Source organism: Thunnus albacares, chromosome 2, assembly GCF_914725855.1.
Source record: "Thunnus albacares chromosome 2, fThuAlb1.1, whole genome shotgun sequence".
Classification (NCBI taxonomy): domain Eukaryota; kingdom Metazoa; phylum Chordata; class Actinopteri; order Scombriformes; family Scombridae; genus Thunnus; species Thunnus albacares.
In genome coordinates this window covers 10,544,130-10,571,708 of record NC_058107.1, presented here as the reverse complement: position 1 = coordinate 10,571,708, position 27,579 = coordinate 10,544,130, and the positions used below count along the sequence as shown (strand labels likewise).

Below are 27,579 nucleotides of genomic sequence, written 5' to 3'. Positions count from 1 at the left end.
TATGTAATGGGATCGTTCTTGCCCAATCAAATCGCCCCATTTTAAAGTATAGTATCAAACTAAAGGTGCGTCAAGCTGCACACATTCAGCTCAGCATGTGGCCGGAAAAAACGCTGATTTGCCTGCAAATACGAGTTCTGAGATATTATGGTTGCTGCTCATTGAAGAAATGAAATGTAGGTTGGAGTAGCACACACATTAATGCCTCTGATCTTGACCCATGAAATACCAGCTCATTGCCTTTTTTTCCATTATTTTAGCTCATTAGCTTATGTTCATGCAGTGTTTTTATGTTGAAACCGGAAGCCATGTCGTGCTTGAAGGTGTTGTAGAGGCTTTATCAACCGGCCAGGCGGCTTGTTCGGCGCTGTGTGTGTAGTCTGTATGAGTCCAGGCTGACAACAACACTGCAACCTGAGACGGGAGAGCCAGCTAAGTAAACCAGCTAAGTTAGCCCCTGTGCTAACCTCCTGTGGTAACCTGTCTACTGTCACGACTCGCCATTGTCCGACCAAGTTCAGCGAAATGTCATATGTTTAAAGTTGCTTCGACAAGACAAGAGAGAGAGAAAAGAAAAGAGAAAAAAACGGACTTTCTTGTTTGGTAAGTTGTCTCCGGTTCGCATCAAAACAGCCAGCGAAAGACAGGTTCAGTCTGTTTCCATTTTGCGAGTTCAGCCTCTTGAGTTGTTAGCTTACGGTCGCTAGCCAGCAAGCTGTTGATGCGTAATTCTTTTTTTCTCTTATTTGAAGTCTTTGGGATTGTTAAGACACGCTTACTCTGTATGCATCGTGGTAACACTTGTGCATATTTGTGGTGCATTAAATGCACCCTTGTTCTGAGCAGGCCAACTTAGACTTTTGCTAAACTGGACCGGGTTGTGTCTACCATACGAGGAAGATTAGGTGAGCAGACAGGACAGGGAGGAGGTGGAGGAGGAGGAGGAGGGTTAACACTTGTTGCAAACTGGGATAGATCGACTTTAATGAACTGATATGAGGAACTGAACTCACTAAATGAATGTCGTGAAATTAATGTGTAGTAAAAAAACAAGTTAGTGTTAATTTTAATTAAATTAATTCAAATGATGATGGTTTTAACATTCCGTTCATTAATGAGGTGTATATATTGTATTTATGTAAGTTGTTTTTGGGAGGTAATTTACCTGCCTAGCTAATATTTGACATTTAAAGAATAAGTCAAGCCTTTGAGTAACAATGGCATTTACAGTCATTTTACTTGTAATGTTTATAAGTGTGTTATTACTTCCCTTTTGATAACAAGATAAACTCAACTTTAATCTACGGATTTATGATCTTCATTATGAATAATACTGATCAATATTACAGACATGTTAAACTAACAGTCTGCAATCTTCTTGGATGACAGAAGATAATTTATGAAGTAGCTTTAGGATTTGTACAAGGACTACTTTGTGAGAACTCACCTGTGGAAAAACTATACTTCTTCTTTTAGCTGGTAATAGATCAGTTGACATGATTTTGCCTATTGTCTATGATAGGAAATTTCCTCTGTATAACTGGATGAACCAGGTTACTGACTGGATATCTTTTGCTAGTTCCACTCCGAGCCTAAACACAACAAACACTGTGGTGGTTTACCCTATGCCCCACTCTCCTTCTGTAAGTCCTTCCTGCTAGAAATCAAAGAAATATGTGTAAAGATGCCTACCAAATGTTTTGATTATGCAACAGTTCATGCTTAGGGAAATACTTCAGGCTGTTTTTGGCTTTCAGTATTGAGCCTTGTGCAGGATATTCATGTGTCTACTGAGCCTGTATAAGACAGACAATTTCCTAATCCCTGCTGTGTTGCTCGACCCACCATCAGAGTGAATGTTTAGCATTCCATCTTGGCGAAGGCGTTTCCTGTCAACATCTAAAGTTCAAGTTTTCAACTATCCAATCTCTGTTAGCAAACATCAGTTGATGTTCATAATGAGATTCACAGAAAAAGAGCAGGACATTATGCAACTATAAGAACAGGAAAAGGTTAACATAGCAGCTGAGCTTGAGTTAATGACTTTGTGCATGCATTTTGTTGTTTGTTTTTTATGTCTGGACCTATGCCATCAGTTTGAATGTATGGGTGTGACTGTGTTTACTTAAGTCTGTGTCCGTGTAAACATGATCATCTATTTGCTTCTGTACGGAGGCGTGAGAACACCACAGTGAAGAAGCAGTTGCTGTGATTTGTCTCCCACAGCCTTAAGCGCTGCAGTCTTGTGGAGTGAAAAGCTTGTGTGCTTTGTTGACACAAAGTGTGTTCCCCTTAGGCTTCTCCAACTCCTTCCTCCTGTCTGATATGTCATCGCTGCTCGGTTACAGCAAAAGCCAGAGCTCTACGGCAGACGGTTGACATCTGGTCAGGTAAGATATGCTGGGGTTCGTCACAGCAGTTTGAGCCAGAATGTTTTTTTTTTTCTTCCAAAAAGCAAAATTGTTCCTGGTCTGTATAATGAAATATCTCAACACAGAAACATGTGGAAAGCATTATCAGATGTGAAGAGGGAGCCTCTTAAAGGGCTAACAGAGGAGTGTTTGGGTTGTAACATTGTCTATCTTCATTCTCGCTATAGAAACAACTGATAGAACTGATTATCGTCATAGTGTGTCAAAAGAGCAGAAACAGATGAACACCTGTTATCTCGTATTTATCACTACAAGTCCTTTAGATTGTAGAGTCAGTTGAAGATAAACCTACTAAACTTCATTAGGGGGGGAGCTGAATCTTAATGGCAGTCTGGTATGAGTTTGCAGTGGACTCAGTCATTCTCTGTCACAGCCTGATTTGCCTGTTACACGAGAAAACAATGACATTGTACAGTTGTCCAGCCCCTCCCCTAAACCAGGATCCACTTTCAAAGGTACGAGAGCACGATTCTTTCAGATTAGTGATGCACATTTTACAAAAGTTATGTTGGCTATAACAAATAAAAAAAATAAACAATTATTAAGGTCAGTTACATTTAAACAACCCCATTGTTGGAAAAGCAATTATTGTTCTGACCAAATATTAAAAGGGGCCACGTCATGAAAATACATAGGAGAAAAAACACTAAATTTGGCTAACATGATATAATGACTGATTTATAGCTCTTCTGAAAACAAAACACATACAAAAGAGTATAAGAGTATGTAGATCAACAAATACAATTCACGTAAAAATAAAGTAGACACTTTAATTGTCATTTGTCTCAATGTATTGTGACTTGAGCTTACCACTAACAACTCTGAGACTCAGGTGAATAGTGCGAGTGAAGTCCATATTCATGGAAGTCATTTTCATATGTCATTGCAAAAAAAGCGCAAGTGTTATTAATAAACCAAATCATGGCTGCATCCCATTTAGTGTTGCCAATTCCAGGCCCCAGGTGTTTTACATGCAGGGTCAGTGGGACACTTGGGAGCTGAACTATCGTTAATGTGATTCAGGCCACCTACTATGACAAGTTCAAATGTCTCCTGTGAAAAAGGTCTCTTTTTTTAGACAAATTACGAAAGATTTTTCCATTAATTAAGAAAAGTAACCCACATAGAAAACTTTTGGAGATCGCTTCATGAATGCTGTGTAATATCCACAGCTCGCCAGTCAAATTAATATAAGATAATTCAGCTTTAATGACCCCCAGAAATGTGCAGAATGTGCTGTTTAATTGTTAACCTTAATAGGGCTTTGTCACAGCAGACCATTCAGGCTTGTTCAGACTGCAGGCAAATCAGATTTGTTACTCATATCAGATCTTTAAGACAGACCATCCGCACTGTTATTTGCAAGTGATCAGATTGGATTTGTGTGTCCATACATCACCAACCTATCTGCATGGGTTGCTGTGGTAACGACATAGGTGTCAGTAACTACGTATGCTGGTGACGTGGCTTTCCAACAAGGAAGCATGAGAAATGGAGATCCACAATCCCCCCCAAAGTACCAGCAGACAACTTATTTCAGTGTCTGTCCACGGACTGTTGTTCTCTGTGTTGTCCTCCATACCACTCTGTCAGTAGCAGCATAGATTCTGCTCAGCTGCTCTGATGTATTTCTGCCACTCTGGATTTGCCAATGTTGTGTGTCTCATTGCAAGTGATGCTAAAGACACTTTAAAATCTGATTTGAGCATCTGGACTGAGACGCATCTGTAGAAATCTGATTGGAATCGCATTTCAAACCACCTCTAAATGTGGCTTGGATCTAATTTGCAAAAATCACATTTCAAGTGTTTTTTTTTCTGTCCAGACTTTCTAAAATCAATCTGGATATGCCAAAAAACATATTTGGGCAGGCAGTCTGAACAAGGTCTTAGACTTTTTATTATCTACACCTGTGTTTTCTTACTCTGACTTGTCAAAATGTCTTCCGTGGATGTTAAAGACAATTTATTTATTCAGCTCTCAATACTTGTCCTTAACCCTCTAGAGTGATCAATAACGTTGTGTAAATATCTTTCTCATTTGGGTGTAGAATCATGCTGCAGTGTAAGACACTCCCAAGACAAAGTCCACAGTAATGGCTAGATAGAGTGAGGCTAATTATAAGTCTGATTCTGCAGTATGAACGGCTGCGGTTGAGTATGTCAGTAATATGTTTTGGTTTTGTTGTTCTGAGGAGAACTTCTTTTGTATCTATAGTTGCTGTTGAAGAGGATGGCTGCTCAGGTGGAGGTTCAGACTGGGGAGGTTGGGAGGACAGTGGCGGGAGGACGACTTCACCTGAGTCCCCTGACTGACTCCAGTAATAAGAGCCTCATCGAGATCCCCTCCATCAACCAGTCCCGTATCATCACTCCAGAGGCTAACAAGCCTGTCCCTGGCCCCAAACCACGGCTCACTCCCAAACCTTTTGCTGTGGAGAAAAACCCCACTATTAAGCCCATACTTGCCCCTAAGCCCCAAACTAAGCCCCGACCAGAGTCCACTCGCCTCGCTGGATACAAACCAGAGCTTCCATGCTCTCCAAAACCACAGCAACCAGTTGCCACTGGCAAACCCAGGCCTGTGTCAACCAACCCCAACCGTCCTGCACCTACATCCTTTAAAACATCTAAGTTGAACACTGGGCAAACAACCAAGCCTGTAGTCCAGCCGTTTAAACCAGCCCCTCCTCTTGACCCCGGAGACCCCAGCAAACCCACTCCCCCCATGCCAGTAGAGAGACAAAAACCTGGTGCATCAAGCTTGGCCTATTCCAAGAGCCTTAAAAAACTCCCAGCAGCAGAGTGGTCTGGAACCACCAAAAAAGAAGAGAAGGACCAGATGACACCCAGTAAAGGTGGGGTATCCATTACCAGAGCCAAGTCCATGGGTTTTCTCGCTCAGGTGGGGCAAGAGGAAGATGAAAAAGAAAAAAATAAACCAGAGGCATCTGTGCCACTGCGACCCAAACCCAGAGCCTCCAGGCCCAGACCTGTATCAGCTATTTTCCTCAGCAGTCCAACCAAGACAGAAGCACCAGTTCCTACTCCTCGCTGGACTGGGAGACGACCCCTTTCAGCTGATCTCACATCCAAGTTTGAGTCTATCGGACTGTCACTGCACCGTAAAACTCCCAAGGCAGACACTAAAGAGAACACTCCAGAAGAGAGGGCACTTTCACAGAGGCGAGAGCAAGAGAAAAACCTGAAGAGTACCACGCCACAAAGTACTGATGCTAAACCTGCTGTCTCAGACCAAAGCAACAAAAAGACAGAAGAAACAAGTGTAAAGGAGACTGATGAGGATAAGCGTGGGGTTAGCATCAAGTCGCGAATCAGTCTCCTCCTTGATTCGTCCTCCTCTCCTGGGGCAGGTGTCACAGGCCAAGTGTTTGATCTTCACTCTCCAGCACAGCCAGTCCCTGAAACTGAACCACCAGTGGGTGTTAAACAGCTCATAAAGCAGCTTACAGAAGATACACCACCAACTCAGAGTCCTGTCACGAAACCAGCATTGAAGCCCCGACCTCTGCCCCTTGACCTGACTAAAAGGTAAGAGCTGCCCCTAATGTCTCCTCAGTTTGCTTTTGTCCTTTGTCTTTGTCCATGAGTTCCACTGTCATGCATGGCTTTTGTCTTGTGTGATGTATGTTCATCAGGTTTTCATCCGAGAGGTCGCCAGACCTTGGCAGTGTTTCCTTCAGTGAGGCAACAGAGCGCCATGAGATCAGCAAAGATCCTCAGAGGAGGGTAAGAGAGGGACTCAACTTTGTAGTAACTGGTTTCTGTTGGGCTGAGTCTATATTTAGCAAGCAAATGAGAGTAACCATGAGGAACACTGTTACAGCAGAGTGGAAAATGCTTTCACATGCTATCCTCTACTCAAAGTTACATTTTAGTGTGTTTCTTGACATGTTTTGCTAAAATAAAGATCAAGGCATATAAGGATAATTACAAAACCAAACAAGGCCATGTGAGTATTTGCAAAATGCTGATACATGTAAAGCATGGGAAAAAAATAACCCTCATGGAAGTTAAGAAAGCTTAATCGTATATCTACCTATATATTTACTAATAGGCATGAACAGGACAATGTGAAATACTTCTTTGAGATAAAAGAGTGCTTACATGTACTGTGGACCCTTGTTAGCCTGTGTTTGGAGGAACATTTCCCTAGAGGAAATGGTGCATTGCAGCAAAAACAATTGTCACTGCCATAGATATACAAAGCTGTGAAACCTTAGACAGCTGGCACAATAATTACCTGCGTTGGCTGCTGGTTATGAAACACACAGAGTGGAGATCACTGGGAAAAGGTCAACACAGAGAGGTTTTGATTACCACCTCTGCACCACACCCACTGTTATGAGGCCAACCTAGAACAAGGGGATACCGTTTCCACGCTGACAGTTGTTCACTTAATCACTGTAACTCTTTTGTGTGACGTATTTCCTCCTGTTTGTTGGCAAATTACATCTGTTCTGACGTCTGGTTTTGTAATAAGAAGTATTTCACTTCAGAGTAGGTTTTTAAAGCTTTTAATCCTTTGCAATGATTCCATATTTATTGTTGCATAGTGTTAAAATGATAGTCTTTTAGAAATATGTATGATTGTTCAATAAGGTTAGATTAATGGACAGGTGGTTACAGGTTTGTTGTTATCACTTAACAATTCTCATTATATCTCTGAATTTTCTTAGATTGAAGAGTCAGCTATCACCCCCACTGACCAGAGGACATTGGTGGATTTAAATGATTACCAAGAGCAGCTCATAAAGACCTCAGAGACTGAAGGTCCTGAGGCAGGACAGATGTTTGGCACCACTCCCAAGGAAAGTGATCCCAGCGGTGACGTACAGACAGTACGAGCATCCTTGTTTGAAAATGTTGTGGAGAGGCACAGTGTGCTGATGTTGGATGAGGGTAAACCTGTAAACAAGGCCAAAGACTCGCTCAGCAGCCCGTCATTTAGGAAATTAAGTAGTGAGGATGAGGGAACACTGGTGACTGCCACCTACAAAGAGCCTGTATCTCCATCAGGTCCTCTGCAGATGTTACATGTCTTTGACACTGTGCAGGCAGTGGAAGAGAGCACAGCAGTGAGTGAGAGCATCCCATCAGCTCAGTGGGAGGATAAGGCCCTGACTTTACGCTCCAGACGCTCAGAGGGGAACAGGCCGGTGTCAGAGAGGACTGGTTTAGCACAAGAAGAACCAGCTTTGGCAGTAATGCCAGACCAGCAGCCTCGATACCTCAGAGTTGGATCTTTGCCAAAATGGACCACTACAGGTCTTGAACAAGATACAGGCATGGAGAAAGGGATACTAAAGCAGTCACAAAGGGAAGGACAGGTGGCTTTGAATAAAGACCCAGATTGGCTGAGAGAAGCAGAGCAAGAGGAAGTGGCTGCAGCTCCTAAACGTTTGAAAATGCTGCAGGCAGAAGAACAGCTGAAACCCAGGGCAACCTACTTTGCCTTGACTGGACAAATACAAGAGCCACTTTCTTCTTTAGAGACAGGACCTGATATAGGGGACACAGCTGCATCCTATGATGATTTCTCTATGAGGTTTGCACAGGGAAGCTCTCAAGGGAAGATTCTTCCAGTTAGGAGGAATCCATCATTAGATGAAGCTTTTGGAAAAACCTCTCAAGATGAAGTTGAGGAGTTAAAGATGAGAGGCCAGATATCACACAGGGATATCAGATCAGCATTGGATGGACAGACGACACAGGAAATGATGGAAGTAGGAAAGAAAAGAGAACTAAAAAAGGAGGCTGAAAGACACAAGGGCAAAATGAAAGAGCTGGAGAGGGAAAAACAGAGACAGCTCGAAATGGAGAAACAAGCACATTTAGAATTTGCACGAATGAAGGAGATGGAGAAGCAAAGAGAATATGAACGACAAAGACAGAAAGCTTTCGAAAGGGAGCAACAGGAGTTCGAGGAGAAACAACGTGCACTGGAAAGGCAGAAACAGCTAGAGCTCGAAAAACAGAAGATGCAAGAGATGGAGAGAGAGAAACAAAGAGAACTAGAAAGAGAAAGGCAGCGGCAGCTCGAGAAAGAAAAACGCAGAGAATTGGAGAGACAGAAGGAGATTGAAAGAGAGAAGCTGCGAGAGTTGGAAAAGGCGAGACAGCGAGAACAGGAGAAGCAGAGGCAGAGGGAAGAAGAGAGGCAGAGAGAGCTGGACAAGGAGAGACAGCTGCTGGAAATCCAAAAGGAGAAACAGAGAATGGAGGAAATGGAGAGAATGAAAGAGTTGGAGAGAAGACAGCTCTTGGAGTTTCAAAAACAGAAGCAGAAGGAAAAGGAGAGACAACAGGTGTTGGAACTGGAGAAGCAGAGAATCCGAGAGAAGATGGAGAGAGAGGAGGCAGAGAAAATAAAACAGATGTCATTAGAACAGGAAATGTTAAGACTGAAGGAGCTTGATAAAGAAAGGGAAAGACAAAGGGAGATGGAGAGAGAAAAGCTGAGAGAGCTGGAAAGACAGAGACAAAGAGATTTAGAAAGGGAGAGACAGAAACAACTAGATATTGAGAGACAGGAATTAGAAAACCAGAGGTTGAGACAGCGAGAACTTGAGAAGGAAAGGCTCAGGAAGGAGGAGTTGGACAGAATTAAAGAGATGGAGATAAGACAGCTCTTGGAGTTTGAAAAGCAAAAGCAAGCAGAGAGGGAGAGACAACAAATTTTAGAGCTGGAGAAACGCAGACTGAGGGAGAAGATGGAGAGGGAGGAGGCAGAGAAAATGAGACAGATAGCTAAACAGCAAGAAGCAGAGAGACAGCGACTAAAAGAGAAGCAAAGGAAAGAGGAGCAGGAGAGGTTGAGGTTGGAGTCATCACCCCTTCGGCCTAAAGTGTTAGATTTGGACTCTGTGCTCCGAAACGACCCTTTTTCCAAGACTACTTCTCAACGCAGTGATTTTGCAACACGATGGAAGGAGCCATCTCCAAGAGCAGAAGAGTCTTACAAACCTGCCATCCTTGACATAGACTCTTTCACATCTCAAACTCAGCCCTCCCCCAGTAAAGACTTGTTTCCTGTTTCTAGCGTTCAGGGTGTAGACGCTGGGTTTGGAGCTTGGCTACAGCCTACACCTGAGAGGGATGTAAGCTGGAAGGTGCCATCACAAACAGTCGGATTCACAAGCCCAGCATGGACACCGTCTCCTCAGGACCCATGGGAGCTGCAGCCTGTTGAGATGTCAGTGGACAAACCAGTAGCTGAGCCCAGAAAACATGCCAACAAAGTCAGCCCGGAGCAACTCCTCCTCAGGCAGGAGGAACGGGTCCTGGCTCCGCAGAGGCACTGGTCTGGTATGCTAGACGAGCAACTTCACTTGGCACCTTTTGTCAGGACGGAGGCCAAAACTGGTGTGTCTCCTAGTGGAGTCTCTAGCAGCGCTTCTGCAGAGCAGATCTGGTTACCCAGAGAACCACAGCCGCAAGACAGCAGGGTGGAGGTCCGGAGCCAGAGGAGATCACAGGGATCCCAGGTGAGTGAGAGTGATCCTTGGAATACTATCAGAGGCACACTTTAATCTTCTCATGTGGAAAATGTTTACATTCTGTAATCTTTAAAAGAGTTTCACTAAGTTTAAAAACAACATGTTTGTCTGGAGATCAGCATCTTTTTAACTAAAGATAACAATTGAAAAATAGTTTTTTAGAAACCAGGTATTATTATATAAAATATCACCTGTTTTAAATTGATTCATATCATTTTGTTGATGCCTGAGATGAAGTGGCATGGGGACAAAGTGCACACAGTCATAGCCTTTTTAACACACACCTAAACACACCCATATGTGCCATCACTCAGTATAAAACTGCCCAACGGTTGCAAAAGGCTGAACTGCCAGAAAGCAGAAGGACAAGAGACCAGTATTGACAGAGAGATAAAATGACCAGTACTAGAGTGTGCTAGGAGAAAAATGTAAAACTGTATTCCTTTTCAAATAAATATTCAGTTAACAAATAACTGAAACAATTATCAGTCCCTAATTAACCACTTGCACCAGTTTGTATCAGTTTAAATTAAAAGGCATTGCCATTTCTTTCAGTGAGCTATTGTTATTTTCTTTTCATTTGGTATCTAGCAGACATGCAAAGTTCATTTTTACATTTTTGCAACATTTTAAAAATCTAAAAGTGGGGCACCTCAGTGGCTTAGGGGTTAGGACACGAACCAGGAACCGCAGTGTCTCTCTCCCTCATTTCCAGTCATCTCTCCACTATCTCCACTTAAAAAAATGTGTCGCCACTAACGCGTGACCAGGCGCATGTTGTGCATTTCCCAGTTGTTCCAGATTATCATGCCTTATTTGTGTAGAATGAATATTCTTCCACCAGTTAAAATTGGGTGTCTACTGGGTTGTTACTTGCTACAGTAACACTCTGTATCAAGAGTCCTGAGAAAATGTGTTGTTCAGGTGTAGTTTACATTATGTGAATATGTGAAGTTTACTCAAGTCCCTTTTGTGTTGCTAGGAGCTGAACAGGATGCGGTCTCGCAGTGTGTCACGGAGATCAGCCCCTTCAAGCAGTGCTGTGGAAGGAAGCCTTTCCAGGATGAGGAGTCGCAGTGCCCACAGAGAGCAGGATCGCTACAGCTGGGTGAGTCCAGCTACAGATCGCACCAGCAAGTTCAGCAACTCTGTTTTTAGCTTTATTACAATCGCTATTTTCATGGAACTATTTCTCACGCAGCTCTGTGGAAACAGGGAGGGAGCAACGTAATGTGTGTGTTTGAGAGCCTGTGTGTAGGTCTCGTGCATTTAAGACAGACAGTAAGCAGAAGTGGAATGTAGTTAGTTGAATGAACGTTCACAGGTCAATGCTGCTGTGCTCAGGTAGTTAATAGTCGGTGACTAATGTTGAAAGCTCCTAGACTCGCCTCCACCCATCCTGCGTTACGCTCTGGGGAAGTGGAGGCCACACACCTTCTCAGGCCTGTAATTCAGGATTGGACATGTTCTCACTGCTCATCTATCAGCAGCCTGTCAGTATGGCTCAGGAAAAGGTGTGAAGTGAAATGGCCTGTAATGATAATGTGTCCTGCAGACACATAATATTTGTGTGACTGTTTTCCTCCTTTTAACTTTAACCTCACTGTTCAGATCTGCTTTTTCGTACATTTTGAAATGGGTGAATTGAAATTTGCCTGTTTTATTTACAACTACACTAAATACTTACATACACATATCATCTGCGTTCAAACAGAGGCAATTTATCAGATATTCAGGGTGGGGTTATGCTGACTCTTTGTCATTAAGACCGTAATTATGGGCCTCCACTATGAACCCAGAAGTACAGTATATTGTGTCCTGTAATTGCATACTGGGACGATACAGAGTGCTGATTAAGTCGCCATGAGTTTAACACCATCTAGTGGTTGGTTGTGTTTCAGTTTGTGAGTGTCGCCCTTCCTGGTGTGTGTTGCTGCTGTCAGTGCTTGTGTTTTTTGGTTTGATGCTGCTTGCTGATGTTGAACTCGAACAAGGTGGCAGCAGTGGAGCTAATTACGATGCTGTTTCATCAGGTACAAGAATTAACACTGTTGCAAGTTGTTACAGCTTAGAAAACATTTGGGCCCAGGTGGCATACAGTAGAAGATCCACTGGATTAGAGATGTTGTCCCATAATGGCAGAAACGCTACTAAAGATGCAATAAAATAAAGGTTTGTAAAATTAGATGTTATGAAATAATATAAAAATGACACTGAGTTGCATTTCACCGCATAACCACCTCTCATGTGGTAAAATGCGGGATTTCAGACTTGATGGAGGATTAGTAGCCGTACTGTGGTTTGCTTCTCAATAACATTGCATTTTAGACACTGTACACCTCCGTATAACTGATATGTGATCACTTCTGCCATTATTTTTATTTTACAAGTCTCTCATTGGTATTTAATGATAGGAGCAGGTACTAAAAATTCGTATTTTTGGATTTGTACTAAAGGATGAAAACATCCCTAAGAATCATATGATATAATCTGATTATTATCTTTGTATTAATACATTTAAAACAAGGTTACCATAAATGTTAACATTTAAACATTGTGTGGTAACATTCCTACATTTAAGATGTAGATATGTGCTGCCTACTTTTATTACAAAGACTTTGAGGAAATTCCCAAAAGTCAGTTTTAGCTGATATGAGATGATTCATTTCCTTGGATTGTATTTACTGGCGGAAGCATCCTCAGACTCACATCGATGAGATAATAGTTGTGTGGTGACATCATGTGGATAAGTCGGAGGGTCTGAGGCTGGTGAGTGGGGCAGAGCAGAGATGGCCATCGGGCTGAGAGCTGTGTTGTACATGTGGACATGCTGCTTGACTCCTCAATGCCTCTGGGTAAGTAACAGCACAATTCTCTCTTCTCATCACAGATGTTTCTCTGTGAGAGACGTCCTCTTACATAATACTGAATGTACAGTAGGTAGTTATCACATACAGCGTACTGTACGCACTTAAGCTACATCCCATATCATTTCCTTTTGTGTGCGGTTGCCGGTTGGGTTTCTGGTTGCTGCTTTGCATGGAGTGATGATGTCAGCAGAAGAGGGGAAGTGAGGAGCAGCTGTGAGTCACTTCCAGTAGGAGATATTAAGTACTGTATCGGGAGGAGTATTTGGAAAATGTGGAGCAGTTACATGCTGCTTCTCACTATAAAACATTTCTGTACATCTTTGTGGTGAAGTCTAATCCTTTCATTAAAATCAATAGAGGAAAGTGAACTTTTCTGCCATTTCTGATCTGAGCTACCATTGTTTGTTTCATGACAAATTATTATGAAAATAGTATATTTTTTGCATATTGGGAGGATGTAACATTTGGATGATTCAAAAACAATTTGATTAGGGCTGTAACAAACATCATTGATGATTATTATTGATTATTGTCATCATCAATTAATCTGACAATTATTTATTTCAAATAATTGTTTTATATTTAGTCTATAAAATGTTAACAATGTTAATATTCTCATTTAATAGCTTGTTTTGGCAAAGCAACAGTCCAAGACCCAAAGATATTCCATTTATTAGAATATAAAACCAAGAAGAGAAGCAAATCCCAACATTTGACAAGCTGGAACCAGTTAAAGGGGAAACTGGGATTTTTCAACCTGGATCATTTTGTGCCTAAGTGACTAATGGGGACAACAGGAAGACCAGATCAAGCGAAAAGTAAAGAATAACATTTAATTTCTCTGTATGGCCTATAATGTTGTCAGACATTTATAATAACAATCTGAGCCTGTCAGTGGCAAAAACAGGCACTTTTAGTGGACACACATTGACAAGGTGCTGTTGCCCCGTCAGATTACGGTGCAGCCCATTTCACAGCTGCCGGCTGAAGCTCTCTTGCTCAATACTGGACCAATTTAAAAAAATTTGTTGTCCCCATTAGTCACTTAGATATAAAATGATGGGAAAACAGGGTCCAGGTTGAAAAATCCCAGAGTTTCCCTTTTAATGGTTGGCATTTTTGCTTGACAAATTACTTAAATAATTATCAGAATAGTTGTTGCTCATCACTTTTAGTTATTGTTTCAGCAGTAAGTGATAATAAGTAGAGAAGACAGAGTATTAATGAAATAATAATATATTTTTGTTACTGGAAAGTAACTTAAGATATTAAATATGAGAAATGTAGCTTTTTGCAGATGGAGTCAGAAGTCTGTAGTCAGAATACTCTAGAAGAGGCGGCCATTTTCATGCTGAGGAGTACAGGAACTAAGTCTGTTCGTGAGCTGTTGGAAACTGAGAACCTCACAGCAGATTTGCCTTAAGCTCAGCACTTCAAAGACACATTAATCAGATTACCTGTAGGGGGCATATGTGGACAGTGATTCAGCCTCTGTCCCAGTTTACTATGAGGTTAACTCACTGAAGTGCGTCGTCGTTTATTGTTTTAGTTGATGTACAACTTGACCAACACCAGTTAACTGAGACCTGAGTGTGAACCATGAACCAAAACATATTTTCTAGTCTGTTCTACTGTTTGCATGCGTCAGATTTAAACAAACACTCACTTGGCTGTTGTGATTCATTCTTTTGGTCACATGGTGCTGAGTGTTTGGTTGATGAGTATATAGTCTCACTGCTCCGGAAGAGCCACACCTGTCCTTTCACTCTTCTCTATCATGCATGTCTAATCAATCTATTTATAGTTTTCTCCTAATCTTTATCATGCATTCATTCCTATCTGATTACATTACACTTGCTCATCCCCACTTTCAGTTCATTACAGCCTTCTCTTTCTGTTTTGAATGGAGATGCTTATTAAAAGTAACATCTCTCCTTTCACATCTGTTTCCACCTCTCATCCGTTCTGCCTGTGACACTTCACTGTCTTGCCCTGCAACTGAAACAGAGCGACACAGCACCGCAGAACATATATCACCCTCCCCTCTCCCTCCCGCTCTGAATCAGGGACCTCCCATTCTCCCTCTCACTCTGTCTGCCTCTGTTCCACACTCCCTCTCTCCACCCTGTTTCTCCTTGACGGTGAGTCCTATAGCGCTGAGCACAGAGAGCAGCACTGCTGACGCATTTTCTCCTACCTGCCCGTACCTGCAGAAAAAGGCGAGGAGAGAACATTTTCTCTCTCTTCCTCTTCTCTCCTCTGGATTTGACTTCCCCACCACAGTACTCTCTCCTAGTTCTTCTATTTGGCACTGCGTTGGTTGCCCTCTGGTTTTCCTTATGGAATATGAATGACTACAGCAGCTTTCCTTTTGCCACCAGCTGTCCTGCACCATTTCTCCTTGCAGCTTTTTATCAGAAGATAGCATAGCATCAGGAACCATGGGAATGTAACCTTGTTGGTTGGATGGATTTTTTCAACTTTTAACCTGGGCCTTGTTTTGGAAGGAACACATCAACACCAGCTCTGGGAGAGCTGTCAGGTTGGCTGTAATTGAGGCTGGGATCAGGACAGACAAGCTCACACCTGGAGAATTGGCGGAGGTCTTAATAGCACTGTTAAAAGTCTCATTTTCATTCTCAGTATTATTAGCACAGCCAGCCTGTGTGATGGAAATAGATAACTGAATGTTCTGCCAAACATAAATGACATGTTGAGGATATGATACTGTTATTACTGCTCGTCAATCCTGTACTTGAGTAGTTGTCACTTTCTATACTTGAAGCCAGAGAAACATGGCAGAGAAACCTGTTGGTAGACAGCACAGCAGTTTTTCAAGCAGTCTCATAGAGTAGTGCCTTGCATAACTAATAGTAAGTGTTAGACTTAGAGCAACCTTACATAACCTTTACATGCCCACTTGGTTGGTGAGGCAGGCATATCATAGCAAGCATATCTTGTGTGCATTAAAATAGAAATTTGAAAGCTTCAAAATTCACTTAAGGCCGACAGTCTGGAGCCTTGACGGTGATGAGTCCTGATGGCTCCACTGGGGCTGCACTGCAGAAAGTCCATTTAGAAGTGATACTGAGCAGAGGCTCAGTCCTGTAACGGTCAGAGACTGGCTGGCAGTATCTGTGCTGCAGTGCTATAAGGAGCAGACACCATCACCACCACCACCACATCTGACTGGCTGAGCTGTGTTGTTGTCTGTGTCACCCACTGCACTGCTGCAGTATTGACCTAGCATCACACTCCAGCGAATACCTAGGACACTGTCCCTGGACTGCCACCCCTCAAGCATAACTAGACTCTAATGATTCCCTGCTGCTGTGATAACAAGAGTCACAGCTCAGCTCGGAGACTCTTTACTGACACAGCAGGTGTTGCGAGTACTGGGTCGTGATGGAGTATCTGGGGGACAAGCTGTCAGTGGCCCACTCTCAGGTGTCAGGATGGGTGGGAAATGTCCGTCGCTCACTTCACGGGGCAATCAGCCTTTTGTCCACGTCGGTGGAGAGGGGAGGCAGGGGAGAGGATGGGACTGGAGGCTTCAAGAGAACCAACTCTCTACGCTCTCTGGCCTCTCGCAGCAGGGAGTCCATCCGCAGGTTCTCACTGCGCAGCCAGCAACGTCTGTCCCTACGCAGACGCACCGCACCCAACACCCCCACTGCTGTAAGACAACACACATATTTAAAGTACAAACATACACACCAGGGAAGCACCGATACCACCTTCTACTGGTATCCACTGAAACCAACTGCAAACAATAATCCGACACCAATATGATCCAATAGCCAACTGACTGATATAGCTGCTAGTATGTACATATTTACTATATGTACATACTCAGCAGTATAACATATGTTGGAGTTAAATAAAGCACAAGTGGAATTGAAGGCATTTTGCAGAAATGTCGATGCAGTTCTGTAATGTCACTGTGTTAACAGCTGCTGCTTCATGGACAGTTTGGTCTCTAGCCAAACATCTCCAACATCTCAAGAACTTCCATCCATCTGCCTCGTTATGCTCCTCCTGACTTTTTAACCTCCTGCTACCTCTCATCCATCTCTTTCTCTTTCCTGTCATCACTTCTCCATCTTATATTGTCCTTGGCACAATGTTATCCATTCTTTGTTTGTCTGTCTTTGTTTAGCAAAGCTGTTGTTATACTGGTTCTTCAGGTCATTATGTCGCCTAGTATGTGGTTTGTAGTTTTTAGTTGTTTGTTTTTTTTTTTAATGGGCACAAAGACCGACAAATTTGATCCTATTAGGATTTTTTGTGTAATATTAGTATTGCCAAAATGGTAAACTCTTAAAGAGACAAAAGTCATTGGCCTCCTGTCACTTGCCTCTACCCTGACATCTAACGTGCTCTGTGCTCTATGTAAAGGACAGATTTATAAATCCATATAGGGATATGGGTACTTTGCAGTAGAGTTGTTCCTATCTTTAGGTCACGCCTGTTTGCTAAACTGCAGTGTAACACCTCATGAGTCATAACTTCTAAAGATAAGAGGTGTTTTCATGGTATCTGTGTGGTTGCCAGTTGTGGTGACATGTCTTTTTGTCAGTCTTGACAGATGTGATTGTGGTGTCTAAGAGCAGTAGGCCTCCCCTCTGGACTGGTGTTAAGTGGATGAGTGACAGTAAGAGGCCAGTTGAATGGGTGGACAGTGGCCAGGTATCTAGTAAATGGGTGAGAGGAAGGAGAGGATGTGGAAATCAGAACTACACACTTCTCACTGATTGTCAGAATTCATTCATAATATCAAATGACTTTGTACCAAATCTCTAGACTACTTTAGTACTCTGACATGGCATTTGTTTCATACCATATGTTGTATAAATATAAACTGCTGACTGTTGGTGTTAACCAGGCTCCGAAATCTCCCGCCTGGTGTCATGAGTTGTGGATGCAAGTGGGAAACATATGAAAAGCACCATTTAAAGTAATTCGGCAGGTATTGAAAAAAAAAAAAAATCAGTGAAGGTCAAATTGGCGGCACGGTGGTGCAGTGGTCAGCACTGTTGCCTCACAGTAAGAGGGTTCTGGGTTTGAACCCACTGGCCAGCTTGGGCCCTTATGTGTGGAGTTTGCATGTTCTGGGTTGTCTCCAGATACTCCAGCTTCCTCCCACAGACCAAAAACATGCAGCTTAGGATAATTAGGTTAATTGGTGACTCTAGATTGTCCATAGGTGTGAATGTGAGTGTGAATGGTTGTCTGTCTGTATACATGTCAGCCCTGTGATTGACTGGCAACCTGTCCAGGATGTACCTCGCCTCTTGCCCAATGTCAGCTGAGATTGACTCCCCCGCAACTCTCTATAGGATAAGAGGTAAAGAAAGGAATGAATGAATCAATGGAGATCAAAGTAATATAATTAATCATACTTTCAAAAAGCAAATTAAATTAAACTTATTATCAGAAGAAATAAAATGTGTTTATTTGGAAAAGACAAAGACCGATACCAAAAGGTCCAGTAATATTTTCAGTATTCATGTTAGACTTTAAATTCATGAATACAAATTATTTTAGATTTGGTGGTTCAAAGAGTGTTGTCAAGTTAGACCAATGACAGCCATTTGAATCAGTCAATTGAAATGATCCCAGGACAAAACTGGCAACCTGTGATATAAATGAGTATTAATGTGAACATTACTAAAAAAAACCCATCAAATTAATGATTATAACTGAAATGTGATGGTTATTCTTCAATTAAGATGTGTCGATCTTTACACTTCATTGACAAAAATTTGAACTCAACAATCATCATGTCGGCAAAAACAGGAAAATAAACTCCAGACTGAAAGTAATGAGAATAATCCCTTTAAGTCTCCGTTCCCTCCTCAGCCACATCACAACATTCAGCTGATGTCAGGTCCAGCCGCTCTCGGGGTTAAGTTCTTAAGCCAAGTCAGGTTTTTACATTCTTTTCCCTCCGTTCTTACTAGATGCTTTGCACAGCATTGAACCCTCGTCTGTATGTACCACTTATGTAATGAAAGAATAATGAAAGAATAACACAGTGCTGTTCGGTTTGCCTAGCAGGGCACGTTTTAATGTAAGCTCCTCTGACGTGGGGCTAGAATGCCCATTTGTTGACATGAGATTAGTGCTTGCGGGAGCAGTTGTTTTGAATATCTGTAGGATATTGATATTGATTACCGCTGTGTCCATGAGTACACGCAGAGCATACTTTCCCACTCCACTCCAGCCAGATTGATTGGAGAATGGAGAGTGGAGACATACTAGGGGTCTACTGGTGTGATTGAACAGGTTTTTATGGCTGTTAATAATCTTACATTATTTAAAATGGTCAAGTTGGATCCCTTTTTCAAAAACTGAAGGTATGTAAACACTTAAACAGAGCTTTTTAGTTTGCAAGATCTGATTTAAAGATAATGCACTTATCCATTTAAAGACTGTGACTTTGAAGGTTGACACATGTTCCTGTTGTTGACTGAGTTAAAGGCTTGATGCTGTGTTCATATAAATACACTATTACATCTACAGTAGCTGCTCACTTTGTGTCTTCTGCTCTGATGTAACACCATCTGTTAGATGTTTTACAGCCTTCCTTTTTTCACAGAGCAACAAAGCAATTATTCACTTTTCATTTCACCGTCGAGGTAGAAAGACTAATCGTCCTGTGTGAATGTGTCATGGGTCATGTGTAGCACATAGCGTTATCAAGTAAAAGTTTCCAAGGCCTCATTCCAGCCCCTTCCTCCACAGATTGTCAGTCAGCCCTGCTCAGTGATCAGGCCTTTCTCTCCTTCATCCTTCCATTCATCCGCTCTTTGTTATTTCCCCTGACACACCCTTCCTGTCGTCGTCTAGGGGAAGCTGGCTATTGCTAATGTTATTAAGGAAAAGCTTGCTTTCTGACAGCTATAAATCATTGTTACTAGAACCGTTGATTCGGTAGGCCTTGTTTTCCATGTTTGTTCCTGATAGCAGAGACTATACCTGTGAGTGTCAGTCATAAAGTTTTTTTTGTTTTTATTGTTGAGTCAATAAACCTGTCTGGCACTGTAGCATGCAGAGATTAATGCAAACTGCACCAAAAAAACAAAGTAGAAAGAGCCCAACTGGAGTTAAATACTGAGGCTGTTAAAAGCTCCTATTTTACTGAATAATAAATGCTGTGAGATTATGAATGAGCTTTCTAAAGGCTTTTCAACTCCTGCTTTGAGTGGGCTGCCATAAGTCCTTTCTTTCAGCGGCTGTATAATGGCGCCTCTCTTAAACATGTTCCAGCAAAGGCAATATACCTCCTCTACGCTGATCAAGTGAGGGTGTGTTCGGGGTGTGTTTAGGTTAGGTAACAACTCATGCACACATTGGATAGGAATTTTTATCACCAGAAATTTATAAGGCCTGGATTAAAGATTTTTTTGGCATTTTGACAACACTGACAGCAGCATAAGACAGGCGAGAGAGAAGGTCGACATAATACCAAGATCTCCAACTGGAACTGAACCAAAGATTGAGCAATTACATGGTGTACTCACAGTGATGCCCCGTTCTGGGCCTCCTCAATGAAGACACTTAAGGTCTCACTATGCTTTAAACAAGCTAGGTTGTACGATGTTCAAGGCTAAAGTGTCAATACCTGTTTGAAACTAAACACTCGAAGGCTGGCCAAAATAAAGAGGCGGAAGACATTAGAAATCACACTTTCAGACAGTCTCAAGACAGAAGTAGTTGTGCAAAGAATGAAAAAAAAAAGAGCTTGCAAAAAGAGAGGATGCACACCTGGCCAATCACTGCGTAAAGAGGGCATGACTGTCCGATTGTCTATTTTGCAAAATTACAAAATTTGTCGGGAGGCAGCCTTCGTCATCAGAAAGGCATTTTCAGACACTGTTAGACAACCCAGTAAACACTTTGTTTAAAGCATACTGAGTCCTTTAACTTTGTAAATTAGCTATTTCAGCACAATAAACTTATCAACTCAGGCCACAATCCATTGTACGTTGTTGTTGGAAGGAAAGGTTTATACTGGCTGCTCCCATGCGTTAGATATGTTATTGATCTATTGCTTCAGTTGATGCTGTAGTGAGTTAAACACACACATTGTTTCAATTGTTTAGACTTACTACCGTACATTATTCTTTGTGGAAAGCTGAAGGTCGAATTAGCCGCTGTGTGTAATCGACCCCACCATGACCACCAGATTAGCCGAGTATTTGTTTCCTGGTTCTGCATGATCAACCTACAGGTTAATTTGTACTAGATGTTTTGTTCCCTGCTGAAGTGTCAGTGGAAGCAGGGCTCAGAAGTGTGCGTGTGTGTATTCGAGGGTAAGTGGTGTGACCCTGTGATGTCGACTTTGAAAAGTGTGAGTGCTGTAAATCCTTGAGAAGAGGATGAACTTGAGCACAAGTGCTTTCTCAGATGCAGGGAGCAGCGTTGAATGCCATTCTCACTGTTCTCTGTTTTTCTTTTTTTTTGTCCTGCCAGGAAAGGCATAGCTGACGGACGACATCTGGCTCCACTGTTCTTTTCTCTTACACTCCCTCAATCAAAATTTCTCACAGTCACACTCTACGTCAGAATTTCTTTCTCATTGTCTCTGAACTTTTTTTTTTTTCTTTACTCTTGTATCTCTGCTCTCACATACAAAGAAAACAAGGATTGCATTCACTTACAGTCACTGCTCAACAAACATTACTACTGAACCGTACCGCTCTGATAGTCTAAGGAACCTGGGCAATTACAGAGCCAGGTGTATCACATTTCTCTGTCCACCCCTCAGGCAACATCTGACGACAGAAGGATTTTCTATTGTTTTTTGCTATATAGGCCAGGGTTATCAGTTCATGCGCAGGCGTGCCTCTGTGAGCTGTGTGTGGTTTTGAGACAGTATGTCCTCTGTACAAGCCTCATTAAAAGAGGCATGGTTCAGTAGACAGCAAACACACACTCAATCACCCACCCACCCTTCTTCGTCTTTGTCCCCACGCTGGTCCCGTCTCCATTAACTCATCCGTTCACCTTTCATCATCCGTCTTACCACTGCAGGCTGCTCAACCACGACACTGTCGGCTCTTCAGTAGTAGCGATGACGATTAACTGACTACTGTACTTTATTATTCATAATAATGGGTTACTATTCTTATCAGTTAAACAGAGTTATGACCTGTTTATCTTATATTAGCAATATAAATATAAAAGGACAGTTCCCAAATATTTACCACCTAGGGCCGAGATTCTTAGCTGTCATCAGCAGTAGGTTGTACTGATGTAAAGCGTTAGTTGCATACACAACGAGAGACCTGCTTCTGGTGTCTCTCAGGCTAGTCTGTTATATAATTTCAATCCAATTTGATTCCTCCACATTCATTAATAATCTCTCTCTCCCTCTTGCCTCTAGGTGCAAAAGAAGCAAAGTGTCAGTGGTGAGGAGGAGGAGAAAGATTCAGAAACTCCAGGGCGTGAGACTGACAGTCAGTATGGGACCTGGGAGACGGGACTGCGCACCGACGACAGGTAAACACATACTCTGTCTGCATTTTACATGCACACAGTATAGGTGACTGGAAACTGTCAGAGCTGTCCATAGTGAAATGGTATGCAACACAACTACATCAAGTGCAATCTTTATCTTAATTTTTTCTTTACTTAGAATAACTGGATTAAACTGGACTTGTGTTCCGGTGTGTCTAGCAGTGTCTCATGTCCCTGTGTCAGTGTGTACAATTCAGCTGGGTTATAAAACGATAATGATGGGAATAATTATGAGATTAATAACCAGTTTACAACAAAGGACTTCTAATACCGTATTTCCTCAAATAAAAGATGAAAGCCGGGTGTCCTATAATGGCCTGGGGCATGGTCGACTGGACAAAATCCTGGTGCCAGTTAAGCAGAAATAGTAGTTGGATGTAACTTCAGTTCTATGACTACATGCACAACCCTCTAGCTGACCGTCACAGAGAGGGGAGGGGAACGGAGGAGTCACATTATCATTTAAATACAAGGATAACGGTGCATATTTTAATAATAATGACAGCAATGACACTACATGAGCATAGGTAACCAGGGTAACAAGTCAGCGAGCATACATCCATGAGCATGCCACCCGCATGCTACAGCTAAGCGGTGCGTTGCCAAAACATTCCAGGTGGAAGTCAAGCGCTTGAATTATTGTTCCACACGTCAGAGTAAGTGGATTACCGGTAATGCAGTAACCAAATTTAACAGAACAAACGGAAGCAGATCAGAAAGGAGCCTTCATACTGAAATATCAGTGGGAATTAGAGATAAAGGCCTCTCTCTAATATAATTATATACAATATATTTGAGGAAATATGGTATTTGGTTAGAGTGGAGCACAGACATTAATTAGCTCCAGTGTTCTCTCTTATTGCAATCTGTTACTGACCTCCTGTGGTGAGAAATAATATCACAACATTGACAAGCACTGAAAAGAACGGACAGTTATTCTCTTCAAATCTGTTAAAAAATGTAATTAATGTTTCTTTAATGTGTTTTATATCCATATGGACAAGATGTCATCGGTTTTTTACATGTATTGTGTATAGAAACACTATGTTTAACTGTCATGATGACAGGGGAGGCCTGCAGTCTGTTTTTAGGTGCGTCATCTAAATCATAGCTTCCCACAGTAAACTTGTGACAGGAACAAAAGAAAAGATGTGACTCAGACTCTGTGTGATTGTAGCTGTGCTCACAGCAACCACACAGTTGTTTCCAGAGGTTTTTCTAAACTTTTTTTTTTTTTTTTTTTTCCTTCTTTTAACTTTTTTAGTCTGACTCCTGCCACTCCCAGCTCGGAGAGTAACTTCAGCTCTTCACCAAGGAAGCCCACTCCATCACACACGCCAGGTGAAAACATCTCGCAGTTTGACATCGACACCCTAGATGGCCTCCCTCCATCATCCTCGTCTGAGAACCAGCCACTCCCTTTCCCTGATGTAAGTGTCATCTGAGTTGACCACAGCTGAGGTTTTATGATGGCCCATATCACCAGTCTCTCGTTTCTCTTACATGTTTTAGCAACAAATGTTCCTCATGACTGCATTGGATGTAATTTCTCTGTGTCTGTGTGTCCAGGCCCCGACCACTCTGTTAGACAACAGCGCTCTCCGCTCCAGAGCCCAGCTGGGAAAGAAGCGAGCCCCACGGACACGGCCCTCCAGAGCTGCCCGTCAGAGTGCTGCCCAGGCAGAGGGAGAGGCAGGAACCACTGAGGACTGGCTTTACAGAGACTCCACAGGTTAGCACGTCCCCTAGAACTGAAGTCTTTGTGTTTATTTTCATCTTGACTGAAGAGGTGGGCAATATGAATTAAATCTGTTATGATATATGTCATTTTATAGCATGATATTGATATACTGTATATGCTGTGATATGACAATTTCAACTGGAAATTGTTCATAGCTCAAATAGCCATAACCAATATAGCTCAAAAAAGTGTGTTTTGGGATAATCCAGTAAATACCTGACAAATCAAGATTCTTCCTGTAAATCCACTAAAGCAGTGGTGGTCTAACATTACCTGAGATCTTAAGGGAAATCTGCCATAGTGTAAACAGTATGGCAAAACCTCCAGTAGTGACAAATTTCTATCATCTCATTGTATTTCATCATATTTCCCAATCCTACTTGGCACCCAACAAGACTAGCTAAACGTTTGACAAGATGTTAAAAATTGGATTTAATTAGATGAACTCTTTTGTCAGTATACTCTAAACAGATATACGTGGAAATTATTCACTCTTAAGTTTCTTTTTGTTGTTCAAATGCACTTTTGATGTGTCAGACAACAAAATATCCACCTTTTTAAGTGATAGCTGTACATTCACAAAATAATATGCATTTGTGCTTTCCCTGTGACAGAGGAGAAGGTTGAGAGTAAGAACGACGACTCGGACTATGAGGAGCAGACCAGAGCAGACGCCAGTCCTGCTGTTGCTTCTCAGCCACAGAGGATCGCCCTGTTCCCTGGAGTGGACCCTTCAGCTTTAAAGGTGAGCCTTATATGAGTAGGAAGAAAAGGTAATTCATTGTAAGTACTCACCAAATATAAAGTTTGTTAACCAGTCCTGTTTGATGCTATTTACCACTTACCATGCTGCTGTTGTTATATTACAGAGTGCTGTAATTGTTCTGACCTCTCCGATCATGCACAGTGATGGGATTTTATCAAGACATTAACCGGAATGCACCATGACTTATCAATAAAACAATTAAATATGTCCCGTTCTTGTTGTCAGGCGCAGCTTAAGAAGAGGGGCGACTCTGACAATCAAACTGATGGACCCTCTCCCTCCCCTTCCCAGCTCTCTCGCTCCCCCAAGTCCCCCTTCCTCCCACGAGCAGCGCGTGTACTGCCCCCACCTGGTGGGAAAGAAAATGGGTAAGAGACACCAGCTGGGAGAAATCATTCCTTCTGGTGACAAGGATTTGTTCACACATTGTTTAGCTCTTTGTTTTCCTGCATTCACCTTTCACTTCTGTCTGTCCCTTACCTTTGCAGTGAGGAGGACTCGCCTCAGTGGTTGAAAGAGCTGAAGTCCAAGAAGCGCTTGAGTCAATATGAAAATGAGAGCTAAGAAAATAGTGAGGTAAGATAGTTTTTGAGTGTTTTTTTTATGTCTCTTTCACTGTGAGGAAGAAATATCAGTTTTTAACACCTGTTTTCCTCTCATTCTCTCCTCAAGGTTGCCTTAACAGACGAATCTATAAGAAACAGAAGCCTTAACGTTTGACCCAGAGAGTAGGAGGGGTAAATCTACCGCTGCTGATGTATTTTTTTTCTTTTTTTTTTGTTCTCTTCCCATCTGGGTCGATAAATGTGCATGGTGCCTTTTTTACGGAGAGTCTCTGTCTTATGGAAAAAGAAAAAGCAAGGAGAAAAAAAAAAAACATCTGGCTGCTCTGCTTATCCATTTCACGCTTGAACCTGTGGGAGCTCTTTTGTACCAGGAGGGACTTCACATGAACACTTTAATAGGGACCAGGAGAAGTGGGTGAAGGGTGGAGGAGGACAAAAGGCGTTGATTTCCTGTCAAGCTGCATTTCAGGAAATGGTTAACTTGTGGGACCACGACGCCTCTTCACCCTGGACGTGCTTCATCACGCGCTGGAGGACAATCCAGCTAATCCTCTACAAGATGTTTATATTTAGTTTCCTTACTCGACTAATGTGTACAAGTCGGCTGTTACTGCCGTATATGTGTTTATCAGTCAATGGAGGTTGTTGATGGAGTCACACAAGCATTGCCATAGGATAACATTTCAGTCACTAAACTTCTTGAACATAGAGAACAAATCACCGCTGACTTGATTGTTAGTGGGAGTGTATATCATGTTAGTAATCAGGAGATGTTATGTTTGTATTATTGTTGATTTAACAAAGACAGAGAGCTAGTTTTGGAAAAAAAAGAACATCAAGTTGCATCACTACAACAGAGGCTCCAACGCCTTTTACTTTGATACACTCAACAGCCTAATGGTGTCACAATTGCTGCATACTGTGTATCTTTTTTGTCTCATTATCTAATATTATGTATTTGTCTTTGTGGAAGAGGGATGGGGGACTTTTGGCCAAGTGACTTTGCATCTGTCAATCATGCACACTCCTTATCAGCACAAATAGGCTCTTCAATCCTGTTATGAAAACACTAATCAGCCTGTCTTCCTCTAGCTTTTAATAGATTGAATGATTGTAACTGTAAGCATCCATTACAAGCCATATTCACCTTGTAGTGCTCACACACTCCTCCATTAATGTATGTTTTTTTTCTCCAGAAAATGTGCAATTTCCCCCTCTATTTTATTATGTGCATGCACAATCTTTGCTGTCAAACCAGGCTTTGTTCAAACTGACTGGGCCAGAGTGTCAGGGTGTTGGCTCACACTACTCCAGCGGAGGGACGGTTTGCTCACTACATTGTTTAAACGACTCTACCCTCCGCATCGCTACACACAAATGTGACTGTTTGCACCTGCTTTACAGTTTCCTCATCATGTCTGTCATCCACCCGCCCGCTCTGCGCTTCTATCAAGCACTTTGTCACTTGATGCACTACAGCACTGACCTCTGCCCCCTCTCATTGACCATGTCTTGTCCTCCTGTTTTTGGGTGAACTCATTGGAGTGCTCATGCAATGCAAGTGAATGTGTTGATCGAGTCTTTCGGAGTGATTGTCCCTGGTTTCTATGTACATGATGTTTTACTTTGTCAAAAATCTGAGGGTTTATTTTTTATGTCCTTCTTTGTCCTTTTTTAATTTGAAAGTAAAGATGTATATTACACTGTGTTGTACTGGCCAGTGTCCTAAAGTGAATAAATTCTTAATAAAATTTACTTGACTTGAGCTGCAGTCTCTGTCTAATGTTTCTTCACATAAGTTTATCCCTATAAACATTCAAAAAGGGAAATTTCTCCATCTTTCTGAGTATTTCTTTGACTGGTGCGTGTTGTGTGTTTTTCTATTTTAAATCAAATCACACACTGAAAGTATTAAGCCAAATGACATCTGAGAATAATACTGAAATTAATCAAAGCTAGCTAAACCTATGGATAGAAACAGTTATTCATGAAAGAGCTGTATTTGATCTCAATACTAACACTAACCTGAATTTGTTAGGAAGTTTAGTGCAGTTAAGCTTGGGTGTAATCCGGGCGTGTGTGTATGTTTGTGTGTATTTGTGCTGAGCGGGGCTGTTTGCTGAATCCTCTTGGCTCTCTCTCCCTGTGCCCGCACACAGT

At 42.1% G+C, this 27,579-nt stretch overlaps 1 protein-coding gene across 1 annotated transcript; it reads left to right on the top strand.

The window, feature by feature from the left end:
- Nucleotides 1-312: 312 nt before the first annotated feature.
- si:ch73-138n13.1 (titin homolog) lies at nucleotides 313-27,184 on the top strand. Its single transcript, XM_044365487.1, has 13 exons — nucleotides 313-603; nucleotides 2,297-2,390; nucleotides 4,650-5,983; nucleotides 6,091-6,181; nucleotides 7,132-9,939; nucleotides 10,934-11,059; nucleotides 22,213-22,328; nucleotides 23,611-23,776; nucleotides 23,916-24,078; nucleotides 24,702-24,832; nucleotides 25,079-25,221; nucleotides 25,342-25,429; nucleotides 25,526-27,184. Exons 3-12 carry the CDS (start codon nucleotides 4,665-4,667, stop codon nucleotides 25,415-25,417), a joined length of 5,139 nt encoding a protein of 1,712 aa, XP_044221422.1. The 5' UTR covers nucleotides 313-603; nucleotides 2,297-2,390; nucleotides 4,650-4,664; the 3' UTR covers nucleotides 25,418-25,429; nucleotides 25,526-27,184.
- The last annotated feature ends 395 nt before the right edge of the window (nucleotides 27,185-27,579 follow it).